The sequence below is a fragment of the Chrysochloris asiatica genome, unplaced genomic scaffold (assembly GCF_000296735.1).
Source record: "Chrysochloris asiatica unplaced genomic scaffold, ChrAsi1.0 scaffold00109, whole genome shotgun sequence".
NCBI lineage: Eukaryota > Metazoa > Chordata > Mammalia > Afrosoricida > Chrysochloridae > Chrysochloris > Chrysochloris asiatica.
This window is the reverse complement of record NW_006408627.1, coordinates 5,068,214-5,089,135: the sequence shown is the minus strand read 5'-3', so window position 1 is coordinate 5,089,135 and position 20,922 is coordinate 5,068,214. Positions and strand designations below refer to the sequence as shown.

Below are 20,922 nucleotides of genomic sequence, written 5' to 3'. Positions count from 1 at the left end.
GGTTAGTAGTTCGAAACTACCAGGCTGTTCCACAGGAGAAAGATGAAACTTTCTGCTCCTGTAAAGATTTACAGCCTCGGAAACCCTGTACAGGGTTGCTATGGGTCAGAACCGACTCGACGGCACTTAACATCCAGTAGGATGATTCTGCACATCAACACTATATCCCAGAAAGTAATCTTTCACAGTAGCTTAAGTCTTTCCTAGACTAATCAAAACTCAGATGTTGCTCCCAATAATGCTGCCAGGCCATGTCATACAGTAAAGAATTATGTGTAGGAAGACTATATGGAGTCCTGATGTGTTGCTAAAGAATAATCACTGGACTGCTAACCATGAGGTCAGAGGTTCAGACTCACCAACCACTCCTTAGAAGCCCTATACAAGGTCGCTATGAGTTAATACTGTCTTGACATATGAAGGAGAAAACTATTATGGTGATGGTGGTTATGTGCTGTGGAGTCATTTCCAACTCATAGCGACCCAGCATAAGGTTGTGAGAAATAATTCTTAGGATGGTCCATCTTCAAGAATAAGGGGTCCAGGAAGTTGCTAATTGAAATTGTTGCCTTGTGTAACAACAGAAGCTCATGTACCTGAGGTATGTGAGTCGGATGACTTGGGGGAGGGGGAAAGGAATCTGCTCAACAATGCTACCATCAAGGGAAAGTAAGTGATGTTTGGGAAGATTGCTAACCCCATATATACTCGGTCAATTGGGAACTGGGGGAGGAACTATCCAGCTAGGAGATAAAATTTTTGGTGAAACAGCTGTGTGGAATGTCTGCCCATGTCTTCTGGGTTTGGCACCCGATTTTGCAAAATCAAATGAAAAAAACCTCACTCTCACTAAAAGACGTACAGATTGGATTTCTTGAGTATTTTTCAGTAAGCACTCATGAGAACTCATCAGTGACCTCATACAAGATAAGGCAGTGTGCCTCAGTTCTCCCTCCGGAGTCCCATCGGGGTAAGGTCCTAGTCACGGATTTGTACTGAACTGCCAATACCCAAGAGGGGCCAAGGCTGTATCCAGGGTATGGACAACATGTCTCACAAGGTTTCCAAGGCTGTAACTCTTTATGGGAGCAGAAAGCCTCATCTTTCTCCTACGGAGTGTCTGGTACATTCAAACTGCTGACCTTGCAGTTAGCAGCTCAGCTAACAGAGCTCCTTAAAGCTCATGGTTTGTTAACCAAGTCAGTGTCAGCTAGTGTTTTCCAAGTTATGGTTTGAGGACCATATATGTAAGACTTGCCTAGGGACTTCTTCAAATGTCAGATTCCTGGACATTATCCAACCTTTTAATCAGAATAAGAGGAAATGGGGTCTGCATATCTCAGATTTTAAGATGTTTGTTGAGGCCATTCTTCTGTAAATTCATATTTGAGGTTTTTATGATCTCTACCTCATTTATGAATGTCCCTGGGTCTTTTAAGAGGTTTGCACTTGGTTAGCAATCACAAGGTTGAAAAGCAGTACAGAAGGATTGACAATCTGCTTCTGTAAAAATTATACCCAATTCATGTGCTTATTTGTTATTATTGAGTACTGTGGTGTCGGTTCTCACAGCTTACAGCATTGAAGTTCTTAAGTGCTGTGGAGTTGGTTCCAACTCACAGTCGCCCTGTATAGAGTTTCTGAGGAATGGCTAGTGGGTTTGAACCTCCAATCTGCGGTTGGCACTCCAATGCTTTAGCGTAAATTAAATTATATTGCTGTTGTTGGTAAGTGCCGTTGAGTCGATTCCAACTGAAAGCAACTCTGTATAGTTTCCAAGAAGCAACTTTGCTATTCAAACTAACCTTGCAGTCAATCGCTTATCCTTTAGTGCCACACCAGGATTCCTTAAATTATATTGTTGTTAAATGCCGTCGAGTAGCAACCCTATATAGGGTTTCCAAGGAGCAGCTGGTTAGTTTGAACCACTGACCTTGGGGTTCAAACTGACCTTGAAGTTAAGTGCATATACTATAACACCACACCAGGACTCCATTAAATTACTTACTTACTAAAAGGATGTTGAGGAAATACAATGTTCACACACTGTGGGTGAGAATATAAAATGGCATGAATTTGGGTTAAAGTTTGACTTTTTTTTTTTTTTATTTAACTACGATAGGCATCCTGGTGTGATGCTGTGAGTTAATGTGCTGAACTGCAATGTTGGTTTGAACTGCAAACTTGGTAGTTCAAGTTCACCAGCTGTTTCTTGGAAATCCTATACAGGGTTGCTATGGATTGGAACTGATTCAACAGCATTTAACAACAACAACATAGTACTGGCGTGGCACTTCGGGATGATATGCTGGACTGCAAGGTTGGTTTGAATGGAAACATCAGTGGTTCAAGCTCACCAGCCACTCCTCGGATATCCTATACATGGTCGCTATGAGTCAAAACCAACTTAATGGCATTTAACAACAATAACAACATATGACCCAGATATTCTGCTTTTAGGTATTTAAGAAATCTTTCTTTTTTAGTAGCCCAAAACTAGATACCACCCAAATTTCCATCTATAAATGGATAAACTAATTATCCAAATAATGGAACATCATCAAACAATAAAAAGGAATGAACTATTGATGTATGCTGCAATATAGATAATAAAAATAATTATGCTGAGCGAAGAAATCAGGCTGCATAAATCCATTTATATTAAAATATAGATGAGACAAAGTAATATATAATGGGAACAAGTATATCAGTGGTTGCCTAGGATTCAGGAGAGTGGGCAAGGGACTAAAAGGAACACAACAAAATTGGTGGGGAAGTGAAAGATACACTCATTATCTTGATTGAGGCAATGACTTCATAGGCAAAAACACAAAACTCAGCAAATAAATGCTTTAAATATATGCAATTCATTATACATCAATTAATATGGAGAAGTTCTAGTGTGTCGCACCTGACAATGCCTTGAGGAGTTAGCATCAACACGACAACACAAGACAGGAACAACTACATCTACAGTGTTCTCTGCTTTCAATAACTAGGGTCAGGTAATGCACAGAGCTATACTGCTACCCAGATTAAAATGGTGGTGGTGGTAGTGTGTCGTGGAGTCGGTTCCGATTTATGGTAACCCTGCATAGGGTTTCCGAGGCTGTAAATCTTTATGGGAGCAGAAGGCCTCATCTTTCTCCCTTGGAATGGCTGGTAGTTTTGAACTGCTGACCTTAAGGTTAGCAGCCCGACTCATAACCACTACACAACCAGAGTTCCTCAGATTAGAATAGCAGCTGGCTTTTCTCTTTTCTAAATCTCAAGCTTTTTTTTTTTTTTTTTTAATTTAATTGATGTTGTTTTTAATCTCTGCAGACTTTTTGTTTAGTGAACCTAGTTCAGTAACCAAAGCAAAATAAAACAAAACACATGAAAGTAGAAAGGAGGAGGAAGAACAAGGGTAGAATGCCCTGAGTATGTGGGTGGGCAGGTGGGGTACCTCGGACAGCAGCTGTTGGCTGGATTCTCGGGCAGAATGTATAAAATTGTTGGCTTCAGAGAGCCTTCTGTCCTTACTCTTGAACATTATGTTGTAAGTACATAGTTACTCTGTTGCCCAGCAGTTAATGCTCTCTGATAGTGACGCCCACATGCCCATTCCTGACCCTACCTTCCCAGTTCTTCCAAAATGTATCTTCTTTATTAACAGCTGATACCATCTGGACGGCTCTGGAAACAAAGTAACTTTTGTCTTCTAATTCGATTTTACACATTCTATATTTCAGTTTTCTTCCCTCAAAAGGGGAATAATTTAACATGAACTGCTACCTTTAAATTTTTTTTTTCACTGCTAAATTGAATGAAGAAAAGATTGGTTAGGAACCATATCTTATTATCATTATTATTGTTATTAATAATCAGTCATTTATATGAACCCACAATATACCAATATTTCCATATTAATGGAAAAATTAGAACATCCTTTACCCACAATTAATCATTGATTAGGAAGTCTGCGTGAATATGCCAACTAAATGTAAGATCATTCTTAAATATGACCTCAGAAATGAAGAAATATCATTTTGTTATAGTTGAGTAAGAGCAGAAAGCATATAAAGGCAGATGCATAGACTTAGAAGTTTCTAAATTCAAATAGTGTTATGCTCCACATTTATTTTATTAAACCATTCATTTTTCCTTCTTCAGGACAAAATATTTCATTCAACCTGAAATGGATTCATAAGCTTCAAAAGCACAGGCAAATTTCTGAACACAGACATTTCTGAATACTTACACTCTTCAGCGTAAGAGCAACATGTGCAAAACCATACAAAAAACAAGAGCAAGAACTGAATAAACCAATGAACTGAGATGATGAAATATTACAAAGCCCTTAAAACCAATTTTGTAAAAACAACTTAGTGACGTGGGTAAATCTTCCTCATATAATGTTCAGGAAAAAGGCAAGATGTAAACCTGAAGATTATAGTATTTTTTTTTTTTTGCAGAACTATATCTTGATATGTCACTATGTCTAAGTCACTGTGTACCTACTTATCTGTAGTGCATGTACAGCTGGAGTCCTCTGGATTCTTTAATTTTGAAGTATTTTCTTTCATTCTTCATATTCTTTGAAAGTCTAAATTGTATACAACATGTTGTAATTTAAAGTATAATTCCAATAATCTTTAAATTAATTTTCAATAACACCTTAAGATGTTATTAGAAAAAGTTCACTTTAGAAATCAAATTTCAAGCTGTAAGGTTGGTGGCTAGAGATTATCTTTGTAGACTTCCTGTGAGAATGTCTTTCCAGATTTTAATAAATATAAAGATGACAGCTAAATCCTGATGGCTCCTGAGTGAGATACAGCATTATTAAAATAAACAGAGAAAAACATTTATCCATTCTCACTGTTTAAGATGTTTTGCAAAATGTGGAAGTTCTGTACTCTTTGCTTTACATCCTAAAATCTCTAAATGGGCATCAAAAATTTTGGGAAAAATTCTATAATTTTTTTTTTTACATAAAAAAGTTTTTTGAAGTACCTTTGTATTCAAAGCAATCTATATTTTTGACACACACACACACACAAATACACACACACATATATATATATATTTAAATCACTTTGCTAGTGATCATTGGTGAGACTAATTTGAACTAATAAATGCTTCCCTGCAGACTGAAAACTGAGCTAGGGTTTGGTCATAGGAAATATCACCCAACTGATTAAATACAAAGATGCATGAAGACAGGAGGCTCTATTTAGGTAAGTTTTTGATACGACTATAAATTCACTCCTTTAGGGACTCCTGACATAGTGCTGCAGGATAAGTACTAGACTGGTAACCACAAGGTAGGTGGTTCAAACCCACCAGCTATTACTCGGAAACCCTATGCAGAGTATCTATGAGTTGGAACAGACTCAATGTCATTTAACAACAGTATATGGAGTCATGGTATGGCGCTGTAAGGTAAGCATTGGACTGCCAACTGGAAGCTCAAACCCACACACCACTCCTTAAAAACCCTACACCAGGTCACTATGAGTTGGAACTGACTCCATGGCACTTACGAACAACAACAACAACCACAACCAAGTATAGTTTGCAATTACATTTTTAACTCAAAAATATTATTGTTAGGTGCTGTCAAATCAACTCATTGTGACTGAAAACTAGAGTTTTCTAGGCTGTAATCTTTTACGGGATAAGACTGCCAGATCATTCCTTCCATGAAGTCAATGAATGATCTTGAACTAGCAACCTTTCTTACTCACTAAACCACCAGGGTTCCTTAAAAATATGTTACTGTCTTCTTTTGACCTCACTGTTCATGGATTTGGGAATATTTGTGTTTTAATCAACAGAATCCAGGAATTTGAATATCTGCCTCCCTTGGAGTGAGGAACTCCATCTTAACAATTTATGCATCAAAATTAGTATATTCAGGACTGCAGAGTCACATTTTTTAACATTTAAATAAAGTGATTTTCTCATCTACTACAAATGTTTCATTCAACTTCTATTTCACTTAGAGTAAAAATTAAACTCCTTATCATAAGCAATTAAACCAAAAATGATCAATAAAAAAACGTATTATAATATTCTGAGCCATGCATGATCAAACTCTTCCACCTAATCTAAAAGACCAATCACTTTCCTCAGGCTATATTGGTTTAATTTATGTTCTTCCAACATGCCTGTCTATGCTGGTCTCTAGGTCCATCTACTTGCTATGTCTTCTACCTCAGCTATGGTTCCACCACATTTTATTTACATCAAGTTTCTTCTTGCCATTCAAGATTAAACTCAGATACTTAGTTCTTAAGAAGGAAATATGTATCGCTACCACTTGTGTTGCTATTGGATAAATGCCAGACTACAAGGCCAATTTGAACCACAAGGTAGAAGTTCAAACCCACCAACCATTCCTCGGAAACCCTCTATAGGGTTGCTCTGTGTTGGAGGGCACTAACAACAAACCGTTTTATTCACTTAACTTATTAGCATGCCATCCTTACCAATCTGTGAAATTATTTCTATGTTAACCATCCCATTGCTTATCCACTCACCACTAGCAACATAAAGAGACTTTGTCTCTATCACCAAGAACACTGTACATAGTAAGCATTCTTTTGAATGAATAAATGAAGTAGCTGTCTCCAAATGTGAGTGTCAATAATGTCCCTCATCCCTGCACATGTATGCTGCTCATTTCATTAAGAAGTAAAGTGGAACTTATGTGCATCAAAAGATTTCACCAAAAGAGTAAAAAAAAAGAACTCATACACTGGGAAAACATTTTTTTCAATAACATATCAGACAAGGGACTAATTTCTAAAATTTACAGAAAACTACTTCTCTACAAGAAAAAGGACAAACAATCCAATTAAAAACTGAGCTGAGGACATGAATAGACACTTTACCAAAGAAGATATACAGGTGACCAACAAACATATGAGGAAATATTCACAATCATTAGCCATTGGAGAGATGTAAATAAAAAACAACAATGAGATATCACCTCACCCTAGCATTCATAGCAAAGTTCAAATAACTGAAAACAACAAATGCTGGTGAGGGTATGGAGAGATTGGGACCCTCCTATATTGCTGGTGGGACTAGAGGTAAAAAAGTACAACCGCTGGGAAAAATGATACGGAGTTTCCTCAAAAAGTTGGAAATTATAATATTGTATGATCCTCTACTTGGCATATATAAACAAGAAATGAAAGCCATAACACAAGTAGATAGATATATGAACACCCAAGTCCATTTCAGCATTGTTCACAATAGCAAAAAGATGGAAAGAGCCTAAATTTCCATCAGTGGAAGAATGGATATTCTTGTATGTGTATATACATATGTATTATGTGTATGTACCAAGCTTTGTTACATAATGGAATACTACACAACACTGAAGAGTAACAATGAATCTGCAAAACACATCATAACACAAATGTACCTGGAGGACATTATGCTGAGTGAAATTAGTCAATCACAAAAAATACAATTATTGTATGAGACCACTATTGTAAAATCTGAAGAAAAGGTTTCTTTGCTAAAAGAAATTCCTTGATGGCTACTAGGAATGGGAGGAGAGAGAGTAATTCACTGGCTAGAGGGTAGATATACATTAACTTGGGGAATGTAAAAGGCAATATAGAACAAAAGGGAGATTGGCAGAATAATGATGAAGACAGAAAAAGACACAGGGAGGCATGTAAGGATTATAGGGGATAGCGGTAAATGCTGCCATATCCACTACCCTGCAACAAAAGTGTTCTACAGATAGACAAATAGACAGATATATAGGCTGGATGAGTATGGGAGGGGAAGTGGTAGTATATCCACAAATATATAAGAATTTGACAGAGGATGTTTGTACATGGGCATTTATCTTTGCTGCAAACACACCTATGAATGTAGTGTAGTATGTTGTTATTGTGTGCCGTGGAGTCGGTTCCGACTCACAGAGACCCTATATAGGATTTCCGAGGCTGTGAATCTTTATGGGAGCAGAAAGTCTCATCTTTCTCCCATGGATCAGCTGGTAGTTTCGAACTTCAGACCTTGCGGTTCGCAGCCCTATTCATAACCACTATGCTACCAGAGCTGTAGTGTAGTATACAGGGGACAAAATGAGGACAACTTCTTGGATATTACCAAACACCTTGAGGCAACAAGTTGCAGGGCCTGGGGGCTCAGGACCTTAGTCTCAGGGGGCACCATGGTCAAGTGGCATAACATCGTCTACAAAGACAATATTCTACATCCTACTATGACGAGTAGTGACTGGGATCTTAAACGGTCTTGACAAGAAATCTAGGGTGTAACTATAAATCTCTACATATGCAAAAGAAACAACAGTGATAAAAATTTACGAAGTTTGGGATCAATTAGTCCAACAGACAAATAGAACCAATGAACAACCATTGCCACAACTTTGAGACCAGAAGAATTAGATGATGTCCATCTACCATTGCCAACTGCTCTGAAAGGGATCACATTAGAAGGTCCCAAATAGAGTGGAAAAGAGTGTGGAATAAAACTCAAAATTATTAAAAAGACTAGGCTTACTGGTCAGAAAGAAACTGGAGGAACCCAAGACTATAGCCCTCGGCCACTGTTCAGGTCTGGAATGGAAGTCACCCTCATGGCCCAATTTTCAACCAAGCAGTGGATAGGTATATAGTGGGGACAACAACACTAGTGAGGTATGCTCACCTGGGAATGGCCAACCATTCAAGATCAAAAGGGCAACATTTACCTGGGGAAAGAAGGGGATGGGAAGGAGAACAGGAGGGAAACAGGAACTATACAGAGGAAGAAGGATAACTGTTGTCACATGGAAAAGTTTACAATCACTGAAATGAAACAAAGTGTGTGATTCATTGGATAAAAAAACTGATCATCTGCTCTGTAAGTTTTGACTCAACTCACAATAAAAATTTTCAGAAAACAAAAAGAAGTGAAGTCAACTATCTATACCTTTGAATACAAGCCCTTGTGATTTTCTTTTGATCAGTAATATGCAGTGAGAATGACACTGTTACAGCTCTGAGCCTAGCCCTTAAGAGGCCTTTTAACTTCCACTTTTGTTGTCTTTGAATCCTGAGTCACTGTGTAAAGAATTAGAAAAATCTGCGAAAGGGAGAAGTCATGGAGGATACAAGACTGCAAATAAGTAGAGAGAGGCTTAGCCAGTCAACAGACATTCTAGCCACCCCAAATGAGACACAAACTTAGAAGTAAAGCTATTTTGGATCCTGCAGCTGTACTATATTGTCACAATGCATACCATAAGGAACAGAGACAGAGTACCTTTTCCAAGCACTAACCAAATGAAGAATCATAATCGGTGGAGGTTGTTTTAGAACAAAAAATAATGGAATATTTTGTTATACAGAAATGAAACAGATATTGGTACTAGGTATTAGATAATTCTGTAACAAAAACCTAACTAATATGATATTTCTTTGGAACCAGGCAGAGATTAAGCAGTCTGTGATGAGACTATTGGTATTAGATGGAAGAGCAGTTGGCAAATTGCTATCAGAAGATGGGGAATAATAAAGGCATAATCATAATACACAGTGATGAAAGTGTTAGTGAAACCATCAACTGCAGCAATTTGGAACACAGAAAATTTTCCTGACAACCTTGCAGATAAAGTGATTTCCAGGCTGAATGCTGAAAGTTGATTTATTAGAAGAATTTATTAGAAGAGCTTTGAAGTAGCTCTTGTAACATAATGGGTTATGCATTGGACTGCTAATCACAAGGTCAGCAATTTGAATCTACCAGCTGCTCCTTGGGAGAAAGATGAGGCTTTCTGCTCCCATAAAGATTTACAGTCTTAGAAATCCTACACCGGGTCACTATGAGGTGGAACTGACTTAATGGCACACAATCATCAGCACCAATATTAGCCTATGGTGTTTTTCTGGTTGTTAAGTGCTACTGAGTCGGTTCCCACCCATAGAGACCCTGTGTAGGGTTTCCAAGGAGCAGTTGGTGAGCTTGAACCACTGACCTTGCAGTTTAAATAACTTTTCAATCCAGCAGATGAACACACAGTGCCACATGGTACTTAACAACAACAACAAGTTACTGCAAGAGAGCTAACATATGAATTGTTCAGTTGTCAAGAATTTTGAGAATGATAGTGGGTCAGGGACAGTGTCTCCAGTTGGTAAAAGATTCTCAAAGCAAAAACTGGCCATGGTGTAAACCCAAAATCTAGGATGCTACCAGTGTAACATGACCAAGGGATAAAATGAAATCATGGGTGTTACTTAAGACACCCTGCTATTACTTCTGAAAGATTTAAGGTAGTAAGTCATACATCTTCTAAGGGGTACAAACAGCCATATCACCCTGGCTTACAGTAGTGATGTGAAAGGATCTGTTATATGGAGATTTATGAATGAGACTTGTCTCATCAATTGGATTATAATTTGACATCCACAAGAGTATTTAAAGTACTTTTACTATATTAACATACAGAAGCTTTGGGCCTCCAACTTTTTATGGGTAGGAAGTAGGCTGAGAAACCACTCAACTGTAAATTTGAGTCATTTCATATGGAGAAAGAAAGTCTTACCAGGCAGAGTGAAATGTCCAGAGACTCAGCCAAAGAGTGGGTAAAAGGACTAGGGAACCAAACCTGAGTCTAAGAACATTTCAGAGTAGGGGGCTCTGACAATTCATACCAAGCAGATTTTCAGAGCTGCTATGAAGAATTTGCTTCCAGCCTTTACAAATTAACTGGCACTAGATCAGCTATAAATAATGAGAAAACGCATCTAAATACAAATGTGTGAGATACTGGACAGAAAGCAGTGCTAAACTGTGATCCTGAGCACATGGAAACAAATGAGTCCTATGATTATCTCACCTTTGTACCTGAAGGTAATTTCCAGACTAGAAGCAGAGACAGGAGTCCTGAATAGAGCACAACAATCCCACAAGTTAAGGAGACTGGTTTCAGTTTGGTAATGCTACTAAAATGTATGGACTTTTGCAAATAAAGACTTCTGGAAATCCACATATAGGTTCTACTGAGTGTTTTATTAAATATAAATACCAAGGTGAAAGCATACAGAGGGATTAACATTCACAAGGCTACATAAAGAATAACTACCCAGGAGTCCTGGTGTGGCACTGTGGCCTAATGCATCAGGCTGCAAAGTCAGTTGCTCCTTGGAAACCCTATACAGAGGAAGGAGGGGAAGGTGGAGCACAGTGTAGGGAATAGACACAGGATAGCTTGGGTGCTGGGAGGGGAGTCAATACACAATAAAGGGGAGGGGAATGGAAGAACAAAGGCAGATGGGAGAACATTTTGCAGGTTTGCATGGACTAAGTGTGACAGAGGTAAATAATGATGTATGTACAACCTTGGAACAACAGGGTTCTGGGATACAGGGATTGGGGCATGGTTTGAATGGTTAAAAGGGGGGAAATAATGTTAAGATGCTTGGCTGTCTTCTGAATCTTGGTTTCTCTTACCTACCATTGTAAAATAGACACTTGAAGGGGAGAGAAAGGAATGGCCAGAAACTTCACCATAGAAAACTTGTAAGTCTGTCTTCAGCCTATAACTGATTGGAATACCTAAAATGGGGCTAGAACTTGCCTAGTGAAGGAGGCTTTCTGCAGACCCTTTGCATTGCATAAGACCATACGTAGAATACTGAACCCCAACCAGAATCTTTTGAGGTAGCAAATTTTCACTTGAAAGGAACAGCAGAACAGTCTGGGGCAGCTGGAAGAACAGAAGATGCTTCTTGAAAGAAAGACCAACAGGAAAAAAACAATAATAATGGCAGTCTGATTGTCTACGATAAGAACAAACAAGTTGTTTGCCCGGGGAACCATCAAGGCAAGTGGTCAGGTCACCTAATGGAAAACCCCCTCCAAGACTAAGACTCAAGGGGAATACGCAAGCAGGCATGTGGTCTGGCTGGTGACCGCGTTAGTCACTAAGGGGAAGTGGCAGAAAAACAGCAATGAACTTGTGAGCTAAATCCAACCATGTTCAATAGACCCCTGTGAACCCGGGTTGGCCAGCAGTATGGCAAGACCTGGGGACGTCTGGACCCAGAGATAATGACATAGCCACAGAGGACTAGAGCAGAGACTGAAGTGTCCAGCTGATATGAAGTGAGGGGAGATGCACAAGAACACCTATACTTGCAGATAGTACCCACTTGACCTGGCTTCAATGGCTGGATGATCAGAACTTGACTAGAAGAAGAAAGAAGAGGGGGAAAAAAGAGTAATCTGATACAATCTGATGAACTTGACCTATGCTTGTGGGTGTTGTAGCCCAAAAAAGGGAACAAATCTTTACATCATGGATCATTCCCATCTCCTTAGTACACAGGGTTGACAGGGATGGGCAAATTAGACATTGGCTACCCAAAATGTGGGGGCTACAAAGGGAAGAAGTGACTGGTTTACAAGCTTTCAAGAAGGAACCTAGTTCCAGAGGGTGCGGGGGAAGGTAGAATCTCCACTGAGTGGTTTCCGATCTGTCAGGGCAGGACTGATGAAAGGAAATGGGGATAAGATTCTTTTGGTTCAATAGTGAATATTTGTTATCAGGACTGACTGTGAATGTTGCAAATGTAAAGGTAGAGGTTTTGTAACAAAAAGAATGGAGTGGTTGATTTTGCAGTCCAGGAGCGGAGGTCCCTGGGACCATCAAAGGAGAAGAGCAGAGTGCAGGACCATACCCAGAGAAGCAGTGACGCCAGAGACGGAGGCAGAGATGATGACGTGGAGAGATGGAGTGGCTGGGGACTCTGGACTCAGGGAGGGAAAGGAGCTGTGTGCTGATGACCGGGGGCAGGCTTGTAGGGTATATCCTTTGGTTGTTTGATGATGCATGGAGGGGATTGTAACCATGGCAATCAAATGATATAGGATAGGATGAATGTAAAGCTAATGTTCTCCCATGTAAACGATGACATAATTCACAGTAAAAAGAAAACAACAACAACAACAAATAAAAACCACAGTTCAAATAAAGACAAGGAAGCCCAGATGATCAAGAACATGACAGCCAAAAAGGTTAGAATAATAAAAAATTACTGAGCATGCAAAAAGGCAGGCAAATGTCATCCATAGGAAAAAAAGAAGAAACAGAAATTTTTAGATTAGAGTAAAATAAAAAATCAAACAACCCATGATTGACAGGAAACTCACTTTAAATATACAGGCTAAAAATGAAAGGATTAAAAAATACACCATGAAAGTACTAATTATAAGACAGTTGAAAGTACTAATTATAAGACAGATGTTAGGTCAATGAAAATTATTAGGTGTAACCAAAGACATTTCAAAATCTTAACATGGAAATTCTTCAAGAATACATTGCAATCCTAAATGGTAATGTACGTAACAATATTGCTTCAAAATATATAATGCAAAATTCATAAGGAAAAGAGAACTAGCAAATCCAGCATGTTTAGGCATTTCAGTACTACTTTCTCAGTGTTCAGTAGAAAGAAAAACACTAAGAATATAGAGGGCTTGAAGAATATACCTGCTTGTTCTAATTAATATTTACATAACACTACTGGAGTCCTGGTGGGGCACTGTGGGTTAATGTGCCAGACTGCAAAGCCGTTTGAACTACTAGGTCGGTGGTTCAAGTTCACCATTCGCTCCTTGGAAACCCTATACAGGATCACTATGGGTCGGAATCTACTTGACGGCACTTAACAACAACAACACAGTGAACAACAAAATAATAAATATTCTTTTCAAGTGCATATGGAACACTTATCAAAATAGACCATTGTTGTTGTTGTTAAGTGCTGTCGAGTCGGTTCTGACCCATAGCGACCCTGTACAGGGTTTCCGAGGGTGTAAATCTTTATGGGAGTAGAAAGCCTTATCTTTCTCCCGCGGAACAGTTGGTAGTTTCGTACCGCTGACCTTAAGGTTCGCAGCCCGATTCGTAACCACTACGCTACCAGAGCTCACCAAAATAGACCATAGGCTAAGATATAAAACAAGAATTAATACACTTAGAAAGACTGAAACAACACAGAATACTCTGAGATTAAATTAAATATCAGTAACATATGTTATCTGGAAAATCTTCAAAAATGTGTAAATTAAACAATCCATTTAAGTTTCATTTGAAGATAATGAACACAGCATACCAAAGTATGAGACATCTAGGTAAAGGAGTGCATAGAGGGAGATTTTTCATTTTAAATACTAACATTTGAAAAGAATAAGTGGTTTTAAAATAAGCGTCTGGCCTAACAAAGTTAAAAAAAAATGAAAAGAAAATTAAAGCCAGAATAAGTAGATATCAGGATATAATCAAGGTTAAAGTAAAAACCAATAGAATAGGAAAAAAAGTTGAGAAAATAAATCATACTTATAAGATTCTTTGAAAGTATAATAAAATTGGTAACATACCAGCTAGACTGATAAAGCAATAAAAAGTTATAAATAGCTCATAACAAAAATGAAAGAGGGGCCTTCTTTAAAGAGTCTACAGGCATTTAAAAGAAAAATAATGTAATGCTAAAATAACTTGCACCAATGAATGTGAAAAGTTATATTAAATGGATAAATGTTACAAAATAAACAAATTACCAACACATGCTATACATGCCACTGTGTTTTCTATCAAGTGGAGTTTCTAGCACCTCCTCCCCAGTTTACTGTAGTATTGTCATATAATTTACTTTGACCAATAGAAGAAAGCAACAGAATTTACATTGTGCCAGATCAAAGCTGGAATTCTTAAGATACTCAGATCCTCTGTGTTCATTCTCTAAGAAGTCTGAAAAATATGTCAATAAAATAAAACAAAACAACAAACTCACTGCTATCAATAGCGACTCATAGTGACCCTCTCTAAATTTCCCAAGACTGTTATCTTTATGGAAGCAGACAGCCTCATCTTTCTCCTGTGGAGTGACTGGTGGATTTGAACCACCAACTATGTGGTTAACAGCCTAATGCTGAAACCATAGTACCACCAGGGCTCTGTATCAATAGGTGGAACAAATTGCTAGAAAGAATGGTCCCCAAAAGAGAGGCTCTATTGGATATGACGGTTCAAAGAGAGAGAGGGAGAAGCTGGAGAAGCCTCCAGCTCGTTTGACTATTTCTGCTGAGGCTGTAGATAAGAGAGTGAAAGCCATCTTTCATCCTTCACATTCTGACCCCATTCTGCCCTAATCACAAAATTGTGAGTGAATAATTGTCTCGTATTGTTTTATGTCACAAAGGTCTAGGGGGGCTGGTTTTGCAAGTGTGGATACCTGAAACAAATGTTTGAACACTGTCTTCTCTATTTTCAATGTATGCTTGTAATACTATCATATTGTGTCTGAGATTGAAACCCCCTTAATAACTTATCTCTATGGGTTTCTTATTAAAAGGTAATTAAGTTCTAGAAATGAAAGATAGGACATTTTGTGCAGCAGGAAATTAAACATTCCTTCTGATGATAATTCTGGTTATAGAGAGAATGGGTGTTATTGAAGTGAGAGTATAAAGAAGTGAGAATTCACTCATTATGTCATAAAACAGTGTTTTTCTTTTGTTACATGCTCGTAAGTCTTTTTAAGCCAGGGGTGGGGAACCTTTTTTCTAACAAAATTTATAACATCATTAGCGAGCGGGCTATACAAAGTTTTGACCAAATAGAGCAGGCTAATTTTTTTTATCAACTTAAAAATTAGCCTGCTATACTTGGTCAAACATTAAATTAGCTCACCCCTAATATGATGGCTGGAACTGTGGTTGCCTTGGCAGAGCCAGACCAAATGATTTCATGGGCCTTATAACTCCTGGAATGGCGCTGTGGGTTAATGCACTGGACTGCAAGGTCAGTTTGAACTGCAAGGTTGGTAATTCATGCTCACCATTTTAAACAAAAAAGCATACAATTTACATAATTGATAACACATTTTACTTGATTATGTAATGTTTTATTATAAGACAAGAGTTGTCAAGAACCATATTTGGGGATAGCAGCTTATAGGGAACATGTGTTCTTGTATGTATTGCAAACAATATAAAATATCCCTCCATTCCCCCATATTAGCAAATATTTGCTACACTAAATACCTCAAACAACCTAAGTTTTACTAAGACATGCTCATTTGCTATAATATCTGCATATATGGAATGCACTGAGCCACTGAAACTTATCAATGTCTCATGAATGTTGCTTATCCATTACTCAGTATCCTATTTACTTGTTGCTCTTGTTGCGAAGTGCCATTGAGTTGGTTTGAAGTGCTGACCTTGTGATTCACAGTTCATTTCTGATCCTATAGCATCACACCAGGAGTCCTTACTAATATACTTTTCTCTAATTTTGATACCCCAAAATTATATATATATATTTTGGAAAGATGGTGGTTATGTCTTGTGGACCTGCTTGGACTATGTAACTAATGACCAGGTTTGGTTTTTCTTTTAACAGAGGTTGCTAGAAAGTGAAGAGTAAGACATATTTGGTGAGACTCTCTCACACTTACTTCGGACGTGTCATCGGGAGGGACCAATTGTTGGAGAAAGACATCACACTTGGTCAAATAGAGAGACAGCAAAAAAGAGGGAGAGCTTCAGTGAAATACACCAACAGCGCAGCTGCGTCAATGGACTGAAACCAAACAACTGTGAGGATGCTGCAGTACCAAGCAAAACTTATAAAGCTGCAATGACTCTTAACTGATTTGGTGTGGTGCTGTAGGATGAGCACTGGACTGTTAACCACAAGCTCATTGGTCCAAACCCAGTAGCCACTCCTGAGAAACTCTATATAGGGCTGCTATGAATTGGAACTGGCTCAACAGCATACAACAATAACAAGAACAATATGTGTGATTCTCTTGCAGAAATTACATCTGTAGTCTTGAATTTGTTTTCTGACCCTAGTTTTTCATTCATTTATTTGAGTCTCACATTTTATATTTGTTCTCATAGGAAATTTATGAATCCTTGTAAATGGTTAGAAATTTTCTGTAAAAATTCACAATTTTAATCAGTGACTCAATTTTATCTTCTTTTTTCAGCTATCAGTAGGTAAATAGCAGGTTTTCAAAAGTTTAAAAACTGCATACTATTTTAATATATAATGCATAGTTATTGAATTAATTACCCTCTATGGAGCTGTCCCTGCTGGTGCTCAAGGATGACAGTTCAAATCTATCAGCTGCTTCATGGGAAAAACAGATGAGGCTTTGTACACCTATAAAGATTACAACCGTGGAGCCCTATCGCTCTATACAGGGTGGCTATGAGTAGGAGTAGACTGCATGACAGTGGGCTTGTTTTGTGTTTGCTTTTGAAGATACAAAAGTCTTTGTGAGGAGTCCAGGTAGTGTTATGGAATTAAGACTGTGTTGCTAATTGCAAGGTCAGTGTTAAAAACCACCAGTTGCTTCATGGGAGAAAGATAAGGCTGTCTGTTTGTGTAAAGATTTACAAGCTTAGAAACCCTAGGGAACTGTTCTATAGAGCCACTATGAGTTGGCCATTTTTTTTTTTTTTTTTTTGAGACGTCTTGGTGTGGCGCTGCAGGATAACCACTGGACTGCTAATCACAAGGCCAGTAAAAAGAGTATGGAAAAAGACAGGTAAAGCACCAATGTTCTACTTTATAATTTAGATTTGGAGTCCTGGTATGTTGTTGTGGGTTCATGCGCTGGGCAGCAAAGTCGGTTTAAACTGCAAGGTCTGTGGTTCAAGCTCACCAGCGGCTCCTTGGAAATTCTAAACAGGGTCACTATGTGTTGGAACTGACTCAAGGACACTTAACAACAACAGTGCAGATTTTCAGATTTGTTGTTTTTGTTGTTAAGTGCCATCGAGTCAATTCCGACCCATAGCAACCCTGTATAGGGTTTCCAAAGAGCAGTTGGTGAGCTTGAACCGCCGACCTTGCAGTTCAAACAACTTTGCAGTCTGATGCATTAGTCCACAGCGCCACACCAGTACTCCAGATTTGTAGATAATGTAGATTTGAAAAATCTATTCTTGTAGGTCAAAATAATCCTTGTAATCGTTAACGTTTTGTGTCCATTTTACTGGGCCAGAATTTTCAGTGGTTTACCAGTTGACATGTAGTTATCGCCTATGGTTACCCTCCAAGTTTTTGTTGTTGTTAAGCACCATTGAATCCGTTCCAACCCATAGTGACCCTATAGAGGGTTTCCATGGAGCGAGTGGTGAGCTTGAATCACCAACATTGAAGATTCTAGAGCATTAACCCACAGCTCCACACCAGGACTCCCATCATGAGTGCTAATTTAATGCAACTGAAGTCAATTGAAGGGAAGCTTTCTTGGGGGTGTGGCAAGAGATTCAGGAAAGACTTGCTTGCTCTTTGCTGGATCTGAATCTTGAATATGGCTCATCCTCCATATCTTTGGTTCTTTGGACTTGAGTCATTGGCCTGCTCTATAGACTACTAATGCTAGAAGTTGCCTTTAGCCTGCCTTCTTACCTGCCCACCCTGCCTGCCTGCCTGCCATCTGACCTGCAAATCTTGGCTCATCAGCCCTGAAGCTATGTGAGTTAGAGGCCTACATCCTGACATTTGACCAACAGACTTGGGACTTGCCACCTCTGCAACTGAGTGACCCATTTCCTTAATGTGAACCTCTCTTTACATATACACAGGTAAGTTTACTGGTTTTGCTTCTTTAGAGAATCCAGTCTAAGAAATCCCTATTCTAAACTCTTAGACCATTAGATAAGATTATACCATCTTAGTGTAACTTATCTTTTTCTGTCCTGTTTGAATTTCTCAGTCAACGGTGATTAGTAAAATCTTAAGATCTACCTGTCAAATGATGGCTTTTCTCCACAGTCAAAGGCATCTTGGAGCTCCTTAACAAGATTAGCCTGACCTGGCAGTCGAAAGAGACCCTCTTCTTTCAGCCCCCTTTGCCGGATAAAGTCCACACACTGCTCCACCAACATTGGAGCCAGGCGATTCCCATATCTCTTCTCATAACGGACAGTGTCTTCCAGTTTCTGTCCAAATATACCTGGAAAAATAAAGAGTGCCAGTGAATTTAAGTAATTTATCTCTACTTACTGCATTGATTTCTTTTTTAAAAATTGTTATGAAAGAAAAAGAGAGAAAGGAAGAATGAGAGATGAAAGTTAGGCATTTACTATTTGGAATTTCACATTATTAAAGAATCAAATTTTTTATATCTAACTCTTCAATTTTTCACTACTGTCTACATTTAGTCTAAAAGTAAAATAAAAATATTGTTTAAGGCATGCTTTTTTTAAAAAAGAAACCCTACAATAAAAGCAATTTTAATTTGTGTGTGTGTGTGTGTTTGTTTCTTAAGAGAAAAGAATCATATTCACATGTTCAAAAGAAGTATTCTGAAGATAATAGCCAAATTCCACTTTTGTTACTTTTGTCTTTATACCCAATTTTCATTTTGTTTTAGTACTGTTCATTTCTCCTTCACCTTTTTTTTTTTTTTAAATTTCTATTAAGTGATAATGTTGGATCATAATTGCAGTGAGAAAATCAGAAAAACTCTTGATTTTCTTCTATAGAAAATGTTTCAAACCATGTTTACTGTTTAAAAGCTTATGCTATTAATTTATTTGAGAGAAAAAAAATTAATTTAACAGTAATACATAGCAAAAAGGGGTGGAGCATGGAGGTCTGAGCTGGCAGGGTGTTGTATTTTATCACTTACATTGTCAAGAATTTCTGGCATATGGTGATTATAAAAAGCAGGCTAGCGTTTAGTCAGTTTTATTGTTGTTGTTGTTAAGTGCCGTCGAGTCTGTTCTGACCCATAGCAACCCCGCACAGGGTTTCCGAGGCTGCAAATCTTTACGGAAGCAGAAAGCCTCATCTTTCTCCTGCGGAGCAGCTGGTAGTTTTGAACTGTTGACCTTGAGGTTCGCAGCCCAATTCGTAACCACTACGCTACCAGAGCTGTTAAAATACCCATAAACAATGTACTCCTTAGCATATATACACCTAGGATTTAACACTCTTTTGGTAAAAGCAGTTCCTTGCTAATGTTGTCAAACATTTTCACTAATTCAACAGATATTCACAACTCCATTTTTTTTTTTCATGCCCTTTCATGCCCTGCTGATTGCAAGAACAGTTTATAATTATCTTTGAGGTTATTCTGACTCATGGTCGCTCTTTGTGTGTCAGGGTAGATCTGTGCTCTTCAGGATTTTCAATGACTGACTTTTTTTTTTACTTACCAGACCTTTCTTTTGAAGTGTCTCTAAATGAACTAGAACCTCCAAACTTTCAATAGTAGCCCAACACATTAACAATTTGCACCATGCAGGGATTTCAATAACAAAACATTGCCTCTAAAATGTAGCTAGTAAAAACTAGTTACTTTATGAGAAAATAAAAAATAAAAGAAGAAATGTGATCTGATGGTCATATTGTTGTTGTTAAGTGCCATCCAGCAACTCCGTATAGGGTTTCCAAAAAACAGCTAGTGAGCTTGAACCACCAACTTTGCAGATTCAAACAGGCTTTGCAATCCAGCACATTAACCCACAGTACCACACCAGAATGAAAAACACAAAATGGTTTGAATGGTCTAATGATATTCATAAAAGGGAAGAAAAACTAGTGTTGCAAATGGAAATTAATGAGAGTTCAGGATGTTAGGGGAATTCTTCACAAATCAACAGGAAAGTACTTAGTAGTCACAAATGCTTGATGTCCCCAAATTTTTATTTCTGAACTCAGCAATACCAAATCATAACATTCCACAGTAAGCGCAAACAATAAATGCTTGACGCTTTGATACTTTGAGTTACGGTGTTGGAGGAGAATACTGAAAGTGCCATGGGCTGCCAAAAGAACCAACAGATCTGTGTTGGAAGAAGTGCAGCCAGAGTGCTCCTTGGAGTCCAAGATGGCCAAACTTCGTCTCTCATACTTCGGACATATTGTCAGGA

At 38.2% G+C, this 20,922-nt stretch overlaps 1 protein-coding gene across 4 annotated transcripts in view; it reads right to left on the bottom strand.

The window, feature by feature from the left end:
* Positions 1 to 20,922, bottom strand: part of ARHGAP24 (Rho GTPase activating protein 24) — a 625,449-nt gene that overhangs the window by 55,005 nt on the left and 549,522 nt on the right. For all 4 annotated transcript variants that reach the window (XM_006867733.1, XM_006867735.1, XM_006867736.1 and 1 more), the window contains one exon: positions 18,791 to 18,998. In XM_006867733.1, the coding sequence (XP_006867795.1) occupies positions 18,791 to 18,998 (208 nt within the window). The remainder of the gene's footprint in view (positions 1 to 18,790; positions 18,999 to 20,922) is intronic.